At 39.1% G+C, this 13,539-nt stretch overlaps 1 protein-coding gene across 2 annotated transcripts in view; it reads left to right on the top strand.

Annotated features, from left to right (window-relative positions):
* The window catches only part of OSTF1 (osteoclast stimulating factor 1), a 49,017-nt gene extending 37,367 nt beyond the window's left edge, over positions 1-11,650 (top strand). For both annotated transcript variants that reach the window (XM_027105667.1, XM_027105668.1), the window contains exons 8-10: positions 1,428-1,506; positions 4,707-4,805; positions 11,072-11,650. In XM_027105667.1, coding sequence (XP_026961468.1) covers positions 1,428-1,506; positions 4,707-4,805; positions 11,072-11,130 — 237 coding nt within the window. In that variant the 3' untranslated portion in view covers positions 11,131-11,650. The remainder of the gene's footprint in view (positions 1-1,427; positions 1,507-4,706; positions 4,806-11,071) is intronic.
* The last annotated feature ends 1,889 nt before the right edge of the window (positions 11,651-13,539 follow it).

Raw genomic sequence — 13,539 nt, 5'->3', positions numbered from 1 at the left:
AGTCCTATTCCAAGTTCATTCATGTTGCTGGGAGAATTGTGTTCCTTGCACCTATGGTACTGAGGCCCTCAACTTTTAGAGACCACCCCTCCTGATGGACAGTTCACAACATGGCTGTTTGCTTTCTTCCTCAAGGCCAGCAGGAGATTGTGTTGCTGGTGCTATGCCTTTCCTTATAAGGGCCCACCTGACTAGGTCAGGTCCACCCAGGGTAAACATCAACTGATTAGAAAATATGGGCATGATATCCTGTTATATTCACCGGTCTCACCCACTCTCAAGGGGAGGAAATTATACAGGGAGGTGTATCCCAGGGGGCAGGGAGCTTGAGGGCTGTCTTAGAATTCTTTCTACCACAAGCTCCTCCTTTTACTCTTATTTTTACTTTTACATAGCATCTTTTTGTCATTTCCTAACATAATGTCATATTATATCTCTGATATATTAATTATATATATATTTTAAAACATTTTCTGCTATTCACTACACTGTGTCTTTTTCCTCTGAGATCCATTAGCTTTGTTTTGATCTTTCTTTGGATATTGGAGGCTGTCCTCAAATATACAGTACCTTTGTCTGTCCATTCATGTTTGAGTGTGACTGAAAGCACTGTGTGCTTGTGGGGCTTATTGACTGGTGGTTTTCTCCGTAGGGTGAAGTGGTGAGGTCCTGGATGTTCTGCTGGCTTATACCCAGATGCCAGTTAAAATATTCCCTTCCTCCCCCGCATTGGGACTGTTCAGCTCTCCCAGAAAAGTATTCTCCAGCCTCCTCCCTGGGCGTAGATGCTAGACTGTACACACTGGGGCACTGGGGTAGGTAAAGGCAGCTGGGAGAGGGGTCTTACTGCTCAGTTTGCAGGTTTTTCAGCTAGCCCCCTGCTTTTAGTTCCTAGCCTAATTGCCACCTTCTCTTGTGCCTGCAAGTTCCATGAGCTTGGAAGCTATCTGGTTAATTTCTCAACAGGGTAATTCTACCATGTGTACTGGGTCATCTGGCAGCAGGGAGAAAGGAAGGTGATCTGGGGTTCTGGGGTTCTAATTACTCCTGAGAAACACTTTCACCCAGTACTCTTGGTTTCACTCCCATGCCTCATTCCTGCTCCCGTGTCTCCAGGCATCTCCAGTTCCTAATTCATGCTGGTTTCTGCAGAGACAAATCTGCTTGTTTCCTCCTGGCGTCTCCCTCTGCAGGCATCTGCACTTCCACTTGTGCACTTCCACTTCTCCTCTTCCATCCCATTCCCTTTCCCCAAATGACTCACCTCTCATCTTTTGAGTCTCCTTTCCCTCTTTGGAATTTTATATGATTTTATAACTTCGTTCTCATTTTAGATTTACTTAGGTTAGAGTAAACCTAAATTCATGCACGGTTTCAATCCACACTCTCTTTTTAAAATGCTGCTTTCTCTTGTTATATCACCATAGAACAAGTTGGGAGACACAGCTTTGCATGCTGCTGCCTGGAAGGGTTATGCAGATATTGTCCAGTTGCTTCTGGCAAAAGGTAAAGTGTGCTTAGTTTTTCTGGTCTTTGCTTACCCTGAAAAATAGGCTACGTCCACTTTTACCACTTGAAATAGTAGGGAAAACAATAGGATTCTTATTTTAAAACTGGAATTGTGGTCTCTACTCTGTCTGCATCACGGAGTTGTTATCATAAAATTGAGGTGATTTGTGTAAGCTTTTAATTTTAACTCAAAAGCTTGGTAAGCTTTAAAATCACATATATTACCCTCAGTAAGAATTTATTGTACATTTCTGCAGGATTAAAGGGCCTCAGAAAGAAGGTGTGTGTGTGTGTGTGTGTGTGTGTGTGTGCATGCGCACACATGTGCATGCACACATACAGAGGAGATCTCTCTAAGAAAGCTGTATGGGTGAAGTTGCTGAGGCCCCTGTTCTCACAGGAAAGCTTGATAGATAAGAAGGAATGCTGTGGCTGCGATGTCCTGCTTTGAGCTGAGCAGATGCTAGATGTACAGAAAACAAGAAGATACGTTGATTCCCTGTTTTTACACAAGTCAGAAGCAGCAGTGAAATTATGGACTCACCATCCATTCATCTGTTTGTCCCACAAATATTAGTTAACCCTTATAGAAGGCCAGGGATATCACCCCGTACTGCACCCTGGTCTAGAAGGCTGTAATATAGGATGCTTGAATCCCCAGCCTACATGTCACATGGATGCAGTATCATTAGGGATCCTTGGAGCAATGTTGTGGGTTATATGAGAGGAAATGTTTTTGATTTAAAGGATGTTGATGATGTAAACTCCAGGTGCAAAAGATCAGACACCTTGAGGACCACTGTAGTGCCCCCCAGAGGTATGCCAACATCTGCACTGTCTGCTATGGCAGCCACTAACCACACGTGCTACTGAGCCCTTGAAAGGAGGCTAGTCTGAATTGAGATGTGCTGTAAGTGTAAGATGAATACCAGATTTTGAATACTTAGTAGAAACAAAAAGAGTGAAGTAGCACAGTAATTTTCATATTGGTTACATGATGAAGTGATAACACTTTGGATATACTGGGTGAAATGAAATATATTCTTAAAATGAATGTCACATTTTGAAAACGTAGCCACTAGAAAAATTTAAATTACGTCTATGGCTCACATAATTTTCTTCTGGGCCGCGCTGGTTGAGAGGGACACAGGAAATGGTTGAGTTTCTTCTCTAGCATCCTGTCTCTGAACATTTCCCATCCTGACAGAAATCATGTATGTGAGTTCTCAAGTGTAAAGTAAGGTATGATCAGTCACAGAACTATGAACCTGCAGGATGTTTGACCTGTAGTACAGCGAGAGAATGAGGTTTTCCCTATAACCCCAGCTGTGGATATCTAAATCTGTTCATGAGAGATTTTCACACATGGTCACCGTATTCCTAATTAAACATACTATTCTTTTCTTGACAGTATTTTTGTGCCTTTGAGTTTTAGGACATTTATATTTTGTTTACTGACGAGGATGTGGTTGTAGAGAAAATGGCACTCTCAAACACTGTGGCAGAGAGTGTAAATTGGTAAGCCTTCTTGGCAGGCAGTCTAACAGTAGCTAGCAGAATGAAAACATACATATCCTTACATTTCAGCACCACTTCTAGGAAACCATCCTTCAGAAATGCATATAAACAAAGATGTTGTTCAAGGAGGTTCACGGCAGCATTGTTTGTGATAATGAAAATTAGGAAAAGCCTAAACACCCCTCAATAGAGGAGTGGTTAAATAAATTTTGGAATACCCACAAAATGGAATAATTATAAATATTTAAATAGATTGGGTTATAAGTATGTGTACTACTAAGGAATGAATACGATAATATATTATTAAGTTAAAAAAATCAAAACTGGTGGTTACCAGGGAGGAGAGGGAGGGAAAGGGGTAAGATAGGGGTAGGGGATTAAGAGGTACAAACTACTGTGTATAAAATAAATAAGCTACAAGGATACATGGTACAACACAGGGAATATAGCCAATATTTTGTGACAATTATAAATGAAATATAACCTTTAAAAATTGTGAACCCCTATGTTATATACCTGAAACTTATAAATATTGTACATCAACTAAAAAAAAGGAAAATATCATTGGCAAAAAAAAAATCAAATTACAGACTAATACATGGAGTATGATTTTGTGTATATGTCCACATATGTCTGTGAATGCATTCTTGCACATAAGGGAGATGGGAACTGATGCCCACTTGTTGGGAATGGTCACCTCTGGGGAAGGTAGAAGATGGGGAAGGAAGGGGTTAGTTGCAGGCTGAAATGAGACATAAGCTTTTGTTCAGCATACATCTGTATTTTTGAATCTTTGACAATGAGAAAGATTTATGAATTCTGATGTAATTTATCACATAATAAAGACAAGGAAAAAAGGGAGTAGAAGATGGGCTGTGGGAACAATGGATTGCCTCTAGATTTTAGTGTTACTAATTCTGCTAATAAGCATGAGAGTATACTTAAGATAAATATTAATCTCCTCAAGCTCAACTTACATGGTCTTTTCTAAAGACCTTCTTGAAAAGAAGAGGCAAAGGATGTATTGAATTTAATCTCCAAAAACTCGTGCCAAGGCACGTTGAGTCTAACTGATTTACTGTCCACAGGGACAGTCAACTCCTCACTGAAAAGTTCACATGCAATTCTATAGGGACTCGAAAGGAAGGCTATATTTTAATTGTGTATAATTATTACAGGTGCAGCAATAAGCTCCCTGATTAAAGCTGCCAAATATGTTATTACTGTTTTGAGAAAGTTTTACTGTTTGGAAAGAGCCTAGTTCGGGGCCAGAATGGTTCTCTAGTTAGTTCTGCCAAAAGAGATTCGTTTTGATGGAAAGAGGATTGGCTGCTATATAATTAACACTACTGTTTGTTATATAAGAAAGTTGTTAAGAGAGTAAATCCTAAGAGTTCTCATTACAAGGAAAAAAAAATTTTATATTCTTTTAATTTTGTATCTATATGGGATGATGGATGTTTACTAAACTTACTGTGATAATCATTTCATGATGTTCATAAGTCAAATCATTATCTGTACACCTTAAACTTATACAGTGTTGTGTGTCAATTATATCTCAATATAACTGGAAGAAAGAAAAGAGAAAGAGAAAAAAGAAACTAAAAAAAAAAAAAAAAGGTTTGGCTGCTACTATAGAGTCTTCAAAACACCTAATTTACTTTCTTGTGTTGGGGAAGGTGCTAGAACAGACTTAAGAAACAATGAGAAGAAGCTGGCCCTGGACATGGCTACTAATGCTGCCTGTGCGTCTCTCCTGAAAAAGAAACAGGGAACAGGTACTTGATTTTAATCCTTCCTCCTCCTGATGCCATCATGACTAAGAGTTATCGATTTAATATTAGGGAAGATTTTTTCTTGGTAAATTCTTCAGGTGATTCTGAAGTTAGATTTTACATCCTTGGTCTGAATCAGAACTTCAACATGGAAGAATACCTTTATGCAAACAAATTTGAAGAGACATCGATTTTTTGCTATGATTAGTATGTTTCTTTTATTCCTTGCAATCAAGTTCTAATTACTTTGCTTTCCATTACAGTCCTTATCAGAGAACCATTGTTTCCATATTCTCATTTCAGATTTGTTTTTATGAGTGGTTATCACTAAATATTTTTTAATTATGCATTCAAGAGCTTTATGATTATATTTTGTTTCTATTTTAAATGAGGGTATCACAATTATTTGTAATCAAAATTTTGTAATCAAAATTATTCTAGACTTCGTAAATGTATCGGTATCTCTTCACAGTTCTATGCGTGGTTTTTTAAAGATAAGAGTGTATATTCTTTTTTTAAAAATTAATTTATTTTTGGCTGTGTTGGGTCTTTGTTGCTGCACACAAGCTTTCTCTAGTTGCGGCGAGTGGGGGCTGCTCTTCGTTGCGGTGCACGGGCTTCTCATTGCGGTGGCTTCTCTTGTTGTGGAGCACGGGCTCTAGATGCGTGGGCTTCAGTAGTTGTGGTACACACGCTCAGTAGTTGGTGGCTCGCGGGCTGTAGAGCACAGGCTCAGTAGTTGTGGCGCACGGGCTTCGTCGCTCCGCGGCATGTGGGATCTTCCCAGACCGGGGATCGAACCCGTGTCCCCTGCATTGGCAGGTGGATTCTTAACCACTGCGCCACCAGGGAAGTCTGAAGATAGAGTATATATTCTTAAAGATAATATCTATTGATGTAGGAGAAGAGGTTTGAAAAGTTCACATGCAATTCTATAAAAATGAAGAGTTTGTGTGGTGGTTTTGAAAAGGTGTCAAAGGAAAGAAGAGGTGTTAAACACATTTGCACTGTTCGTGATTACTATTCAGAGATTGGCTGTTGATTTGACTTCTCAGTATATAGCCTGCTGAATGTGCTCCCCTAGATTCATTCTAACATGGTGATTCCAGAAAGGAGTACTGGGAGTGGCAGGGTGTGAACTCTGCCACCTCTCCTCTGCCACCTCTCCTCTGTCCCTCTTTCATTTATCATCAGTCTCCTGGCCCATGAGAAACCCAGAGAGGTAGAAAAAAAGAAAGGTGGAAGATGCTTGGTTGGAGGGAACATTTGATCTCTTTTTTCTCACTTCTCAAGCCTTATTTTACTTAATTATCTCCTGTTTGGCACTTTAATTCCACTTTGAAGTATAAGCCTGTAATGGATACATTTTTACTGCCGTTTTCTAGAAAGGAACTAGTGTAATGGAGGATTCACCTTTTGCAAGTCTTTGCATTGCTACTCATCATTCTGGACTCTTTTAGTATCGCTTTAGAGTCTGAAGTTTAGACTGGTTCATGTTGGTGGAGAATCACCAAGACACCTTTTTAGAAATTTCCATTATAGAGGCTAAGTGCATGTGTTTTCATTTTATCCTTAGGGTATTATCATTTTCAGAGTTCTCCAACTTGGGTAATGAGATGCTCATTTCTGTTTCTATCATTTGAATCAAATTCCCATTAATGTTTGAACCCTTGGAAAACTTATTTCTCCCTCAGGTATCCCTTGATTTATGAGAAGAGTCAATATTATGCTGTCCCGTATTCCATTTCTAGCATAAGCAGCGAAGTATATCAGTCCCCTGGTTTCCTGCTTTAGTCAATTAAAGAAAGCAAACAGCCCCCCTCTCTTTGTGGCTTACCAAGGGAACTTCCCAGAATCATCTTCCTTACCTATCATCAAATTCCCATCATAATTCTCACAAATCCATTGTTCCGTTTGTCCCTTATTTCAGATAAGTGTTTGTTCCAGATTCTTATTTAACCTCAGTTCAGGTATAATGTAAACTATTAAGCAGTTAGGGACTTCTTAATTATTTAAGCCATGAATGTTTGCTGGCAGAGCAAGTCTTTCTTTAAAGTAATTACTCATGCATAGATGTGTATAGGTTCTACCAAATGAGTGAGAAAGTGTTTACCAGCTGAGTGGTGCTCCCTAGCTACATTTTGACTGAGAAGCCGTATTTGCAGCCTTGTGGGAGAAACACTTTTACTTGAGGTGGACCTCTCACGCCCTGCTGCCTTGGTTGGGTCAGGAAGAAGGACTATGACCTAATTTCCTTTCTCTGCCACTGACTTCCTGCCGCTATATGGGCACCTCCAAAACATCCTGACTGAGGAGTAAGGTTTCTTATGAGCTAACGGTTATCAGGGTCTCATGCACACTATGAGTTTGATGGTGACCGACAATGAAAATATCACACCTGCTCAGACCCCAGAGAGCTACACCCAGAAGCCTCCACATGAACAACTGGAGCTGGAAGAGGCACGTGGCAAACTTTTCTCTTTTTCTCCTCATTTTTCTGTAGTCTTTGTAGAAAAGGGCAGGGACGTTGGTGTTCTGTTTCTCTGTTTACTCCAAGTTTCTTTAGTTTACCTTCTTAAATTTGTGCTCTACTGATTTCAGTAATGAGGTAATTAATCTTGGGGCCTGGCACACAGAGCCAAGAAATGAATCTTCGTATTTCATTTTTCATGTTACCTTTTTCTCTGTTTTCTTTTTCTTCATTTGCCCAATTATCCAGTTTAAAAAATTTTAATTTGTATTTTGATCCTCGTTGGAATGAGAGTTTGAATATTTGGCCATATAGCAAATTGCCAGCATGAGCTCTAAGCCAGAGGAGGTATATTCTAACATCGTGGTCCACTTTTAAAAGCACATCTTGAGGGCTTCCCTGGTGGCGCAGTGGTTGAGGGTCCGCCTGCCGATGCAGGGGACGTGGGTTCGTGCCCCGGTCCGGGAAGATCCCACATGCCGCGGAGCGGCTGGGCCCGTGAGCCATGGCCGCTGAGCCTGCGCGTCCGGAGCCTGTGCTCCGCAGCCGGAGAGGCCACAATGGTGAGAGGCCCGCGTACAGCAAAAAAAAAAACAAACAAACAACAACAACAAAAAAAACAAAAAAACCCACCACATCTTGAATTTCTTATAAGGACAAAATAATTTACATGTTACAGTTACCATGAAGGGTAACTTTAGGATATAGGGTGGGGTCAAGGCATACTTGAGGATTGAACCTTTCAGTTCTTTTTCCAATTTTTAAAAACTAGGGTATAATTTACATTAAGTAAAGTACATAAATCTTAAGTGTACATCTTGATGATTTTTTTTTTTACTGTGCTTACACTTTTTTTTAAATTCATTAACCTGATTTAATCCACAATGAAATTAACCTTTTTTTTTTTTTTTTTTTTTCCGGCCGTGCCACACGGCATGCAGGATCTTAGTTCCCCAACCAGGGATTGAACCTGGGCCCCCTGCAGTGGAAGTGCAGGGTCCTAAGCACTAGACCGCCAGGGGATTCCCACTGTGCTTAAACTTATTAACCATAACCCAGATGATAGAGGACATTTCCCGCACAACAGAAGCCTCCCTCAGAATCCTCTCCTTCTCTCACCATAGATTAGTTTTGCCTGTTTTCAAACTTGATATAAATGGAATCAAACAGTGTGTGCTTTTTGGTGTCTAACTTCTTTCACGTTACACGTCTATGAGATTTTACATGTTATTGTGTTTATCCCTCCACCGTTTGTTTATTTATTTGTTTGTTTGTCTATCTAAGTTCTGGTGCTTTGGAACATGTAAATCCAGGGCAGTGAGAATGAGAAAAAATATGGAAGTGAGGTAGGGGAGGCTGAGAAGCACTACTAGGGGATACATTACCATGATAGTCATGCCCCAAGACGGGCTATGAAGATACCGCTCATTATCAGCACTTGGCCATATGAGAAGTTTCCAGAGAAACTGTGCCTCAGAGCAGTCCACAGAAGGAAGGAAGGAGAAGTTTATTTGCCTGGCTCTCACTTTCTATTTGGTCAGAATTTGCACCGTGGCCAGTCATCTTCCTCTTGCTTAAAGCAAAGTGCCAAAGTAACCATTGAAGGACAAGGAATATCTCCAATATTGAAAAACACAGGTTTGTAGTAGCAGAGTAGAAAGGGGAAGAGCTTTGCTATTTGTCTTTTTGTCTTTAGCTTAAAAGGCTACTTTTACCAAGTTCATGGCCAGTCCTGAAGTTTGTGGGTGTGTATGGAACAGAACAAAATACCTTCCTCCCAGGTCTAGAACTCCTCTTAAGGAGAATGGAGAAGAGTACAGTCAACCCGGAGACTTCTAATAGTTTGGAAGCTGAAGTCGTTGAAGGCCACCTCTGTTCTGCGTAAAGCCACTTGTTCTTCTACCTTTCTTTCTCTCTTGTATAAGATAAATCGGTTTCTATATCCCTGCCCTCTCCCCTGCCCCTTCCTTTCAATAATCATTTTTCTAAACCTATGAAGACTTAAAAAAAACTACAGTATCATCAAACGTCTTGTGATGGTCTAAATTTACCTTTTTCTCTTGCATGTTTTTTATTCTTTGCTTATTTATTTATGTTTTTTTTAAGTAGGGTCCCAACTGATAGCTATGTCTCTTGTTTCTTTGTTTTTCAATTAATGTTTCCTTTTCCTCTCCTTTTCCTCTTTGTTTAGCCTTGCAGTTTATTTGTTAAAGAAACTGGACCAATTTCCCTGAATTTCCCAATGTAGACATCGCATGCATGCATTCCCATGGTGTTGTCATGCTCCTCTGTCGTCTGTATTTTTGTCAATTGGTGTTACAGCTAGAGGTTTGATTAGATTTGGATTCTATCTATCATCTATTGATCTATCTATCTACCTATGTATCTATCTATCTTAGGGATAGAGGGAAGAATACTTCATAAAGAAAATTGTGTTCTTCTACCAGAGGCGCATAGTATCTGTTTGTCACTTGTCCTGCAATGTTAGCATCCATAGATGATCATTGTCTAGATTCATTATTTCACTAATGGTTGCAAAATGGTGATATTCTAATTTTGTCACTCCTTTCTTGGTTATTAGTTGGAACATTCTATAAAGAAAAATTTCCCCTTATCAAATCTTTGGTTACTCGAGCAATAGTTTGTATATCAGGGGCAGAATAAAGCCTTGATTTTTATTTACCTTTTAAGAGTTTTCAAAATAACCTGCTGGTTCCCTGTTATTTTTCGAAGGGGGCCAATGAATTCTCTTTGGTGTGTGTTGAAATATTTGCTGTGTTTTAATCCAGCATAGTTTCCTTACTGGTAGCCTATCTTTGGCTAGTGGAGGCCTCTTCTGGTTGGATCCTGAGCCCTTTTAAAATGATGCTGTCTTTTGCTAGGATCCTTGTTTTATGGCATAACAAGAGGTTTCAAGTCTCTCTTTTACAGTTTCTTCCCCAGACTTGGAATCAGTCATATCTCCAATGAGCATGGGCTTATAGTATTTAGAGACCATGTTCTGGGTGCTATATATAACATACATTTATTGAGCTCTAACAATGTGCTTATACTGCATTTCAGTTTTCCCCTTAAAACTATACCTCGTGTAACCTGTTGCTATAGGAATTTGACGAGACAGTTTGAATTTGACTGGACAGGTGAACAGTTAAAGATCAGATGTCTTCCTTTTGAACTCTGTTTAAGGTTGACTTAACATTTGATGGGGTTCAGCTCTTTCTATTTTAAAACTTTTATTTTTCAATTCAGTTTCTTTTGCTTCTGAGTATACTTTATCAATGTTTTCTAAAACGAAACTGAAGCTTTTGTGTTTTCATTCTCTTTCTTTTTCTTTTCCTTTTCCCCCCCTCATTAGTTATCTTTCTACCCAGTGACCTTGCCCTCAGGTAAGGCCACAGGTTGTCGACTGACTGAAGCCACCTGTGCACTTGTCATTGGGAAAGGAGGTTGGATGCACAGTTGTCAGGGTGGACGGGCTTCTGGTGTGTTCCACATTGGTCATGGTGCATGTGGCTGTCGTATTTTGTTTAAGGTAGACTAATGGTACCTCAGCACCATGTGCTTTACTTTTCTGCATGTCTAGGTAACATGCAGACAAATGTATTTGTCAGCCTCTGTGGCAACAGAAACTAATCAGTTAGACTGGAAAGCAAAAGTAGAAAAATATCCTTGGAGAAAATACAACCCGTAGGTCTGAGGGAAGATTACAGTGTTTTGAATTGTCAGGAGCTTTGAAAGTGAAAACAAAATCTGAGCCATTTGTAATTTCTCTGTTTTGCTTTTCCCCCATTCCTTTTAGATGCAGTCCGAACATTAAGCAATGCCGAGGACTATCTTGATGATGAAGACTCAGATTAATTCCTTTCCAGAGCTTTGAGATCTAAAACTTGTGTTGCTTTTGCCATTTCAAAACCTTGTCTTTGCCAGAAGAGTGTTGGTAACTGTAAAAAAAGAAAAAAAAAAAGTCTATATGAACGTGGCAGTATTGCACTGTTTGAATAAAACATGTAAATGAATAGGTCTCACCTTCAGTTTGCCAATAAGTGACTGGATATTTTGTGTATAAAGTACATTTTTGTTCACCAGAGTAGAACAAGAAGAGATTATTTCTATTTATCAAGCTTAAAAGAATTTTAAGAAATTTTTTCTTTAAAAAAATTGGGATTTTTTTTTTTTAAAGTTCTTTACCTCAAGGATTGAGATAGTTTGAATGGATTTTTCAAGGGGGGAATGCTTATTATAATAATAAACTGAAAGACTTAATAGAAAATCGTCAGCTATTCTGACAAAAATAAACATTTTAAGAGACTTTATTTCCTTTGTTTTGTGGTATCACTCTTTGCTGGTAAATAAATAAAGCTTTTTATATTTATATTTAGGTAAAGACTGATTTGATTTTTTAAATAACATTTTGTATTATTAGCACAGAAGAATCATAGTAGCCAAATTTTCTTTCTTTCTTTTTTTTTTTTTCTGGATACAGTGTATTTTATTGATGGTACATGACAAAGTAGGGCTCCCTAAGCCCCTCCCCTTCTTTAGGGGGTCTGGGATGGAAATCGTGTGGAGGTCAGGAGATTCTCAGTGTCTTGGGGGATCCCGTTGGCATAGTAGCCAAACTTCTGTTCAGCCTTCTATATCTGCTTTGATTAAAGTGAAGACAACAGTCATTGAGGAGATACATTTCTAATAAAATATATAAACTTTAATAATTATGAGACTTTCAATTTTCTCTCCAATGTTGGCCTTAATATGAAGAAACCCAGCAACTCATTAAAGTTTGCTTAAGGTTTAAAAGATTAAAAAATTGATTTCCTTATTATGGAAGCTGCTATAATTTTTCATAATGGAGTAGCGTTCAGTTTTTCACTTTGGTGACAATTATTTTCTCTAAACATGGCTCTACCTTGTAATGATCTGGATTCTTTTGCTAAAACATCAGTTTAACATTGCAGGGAGCCTTCTGTACTACTGAAGTGACACTTCATTTGAGATTCTAATCTTGTATCACTGCAGTGATGATATTAGAAATGACACAGCCATTGGCATTTGCCCGGATTCCAGGCCCCAGACCCAGAAGTATATTTTGCAAGAAGCCTTTGATGCTAATTTCAAAAACACACATTGATGAAGAGAAGAAAATGTCTGAAGAAGGAAGTGGGTTAGCTCAGGAAATGAATAACTGCCTTTAGAGGAGTTTCCTCTGTCTGTGACTTTGGCTTTTCTCTCTGTGGGTGCTTTGAGAAAGGATACCCTGAGAAGCCTGGTAGAGGTCTATCAAATACCCCAAATACATTTTAGTAGAAAGACATCTGTACAAGTAATAACAGCGAAAGATGAGCACAAAATCTAAAATTAGTATTTTATTTTCAAAACAAATGTGTAAATTTTAATTAAACATTTTTATTGCTTCATAAGCATAAACTCGAATATATGAAATTCTCATTGAAATTCTGTTCCCACAGAACCTTTTAAGGATTTGTTTTTTAAAATAGGGCTTGTGCCTTAACAAAAAGCTTTTGGAAATCTCAAACTTTTTACTCTTGTATACTTTGGACCGGGGGTAATCAGGATAGATGCCAACTAAGCACTCAATTTTTTTTTTTTTTTGCGGTACGTGGGCCTCTCACTGTTGCGGCCTCTCCCGTTGCGGAGCACAGGCTCCGGACGCGCAGGCTCAGCGGCCATGGCTCACGGGCCCAGCCACTTCGCGGCATGGGGGATCTTCCCGAACCGGGGCACGAACCCGTGTCCCCTGCATCGGCAGGCGGACTCTCAACCACTGCGCCACCAGGGAAGCCCCACTCAATTTTTTTTAACATCAGTAGAGAGAACACAGTTTGTAGGAATATAGATAATTTTTATGAAAATACTACGTGCTTGTTGTAGACTTATAATGTATTTGAGGAAAAGAAGCCTCACTGTCATTGCTTTTAACATTATCAAAACTAAGAGAATTCTAGAAAGTTGGCCAACTATGTATAGTTTTTTTGGCAGTGGAGGGTAGACTTAGGTATATGCACAGTTTTTTTGGTTGAAACAGCACAATGCATTTGGCTGTGGTTGAAACTCCATAGGAAAATTTACTTTGCTGCTTGTTTATTCAGTCTAGCTTATCTGAGCTTTTGCAGAGATTGTTTAATGCTGAACTCAGCAAAAAAATTCAGTTCCAGGAACTTGCCACCACTCTGACTCTGTGCAGAGGAGAGCTTTGATTATATTCTAGAAATGACTTTGAAGGTTTTGCTGTAACCCGAGCTTTCTGAC

Source organism: Aethalodelphis obliquidens, unplaced genomic scaffold (genome assembly GCF_003676395.1).
Source record: "Aethalodelphis obliquidens isolate GAN/ISIS:26980383/991018 unplaced genomic scaffold, ASM367639v1 scaffold7, whole genome shotgun sequence".
Lineage (NCBI taxonomy): Eukaryota > Metazoa > Chordata > Mammalia > Artiodactyla > Delphinidae > Aethalodelphis > Aethalodelphis obliquidens.
Note: the sequence above shows the minus strand (reverse complement) of the source record. Positions and strands in the feature narration are given on the sequence as shown.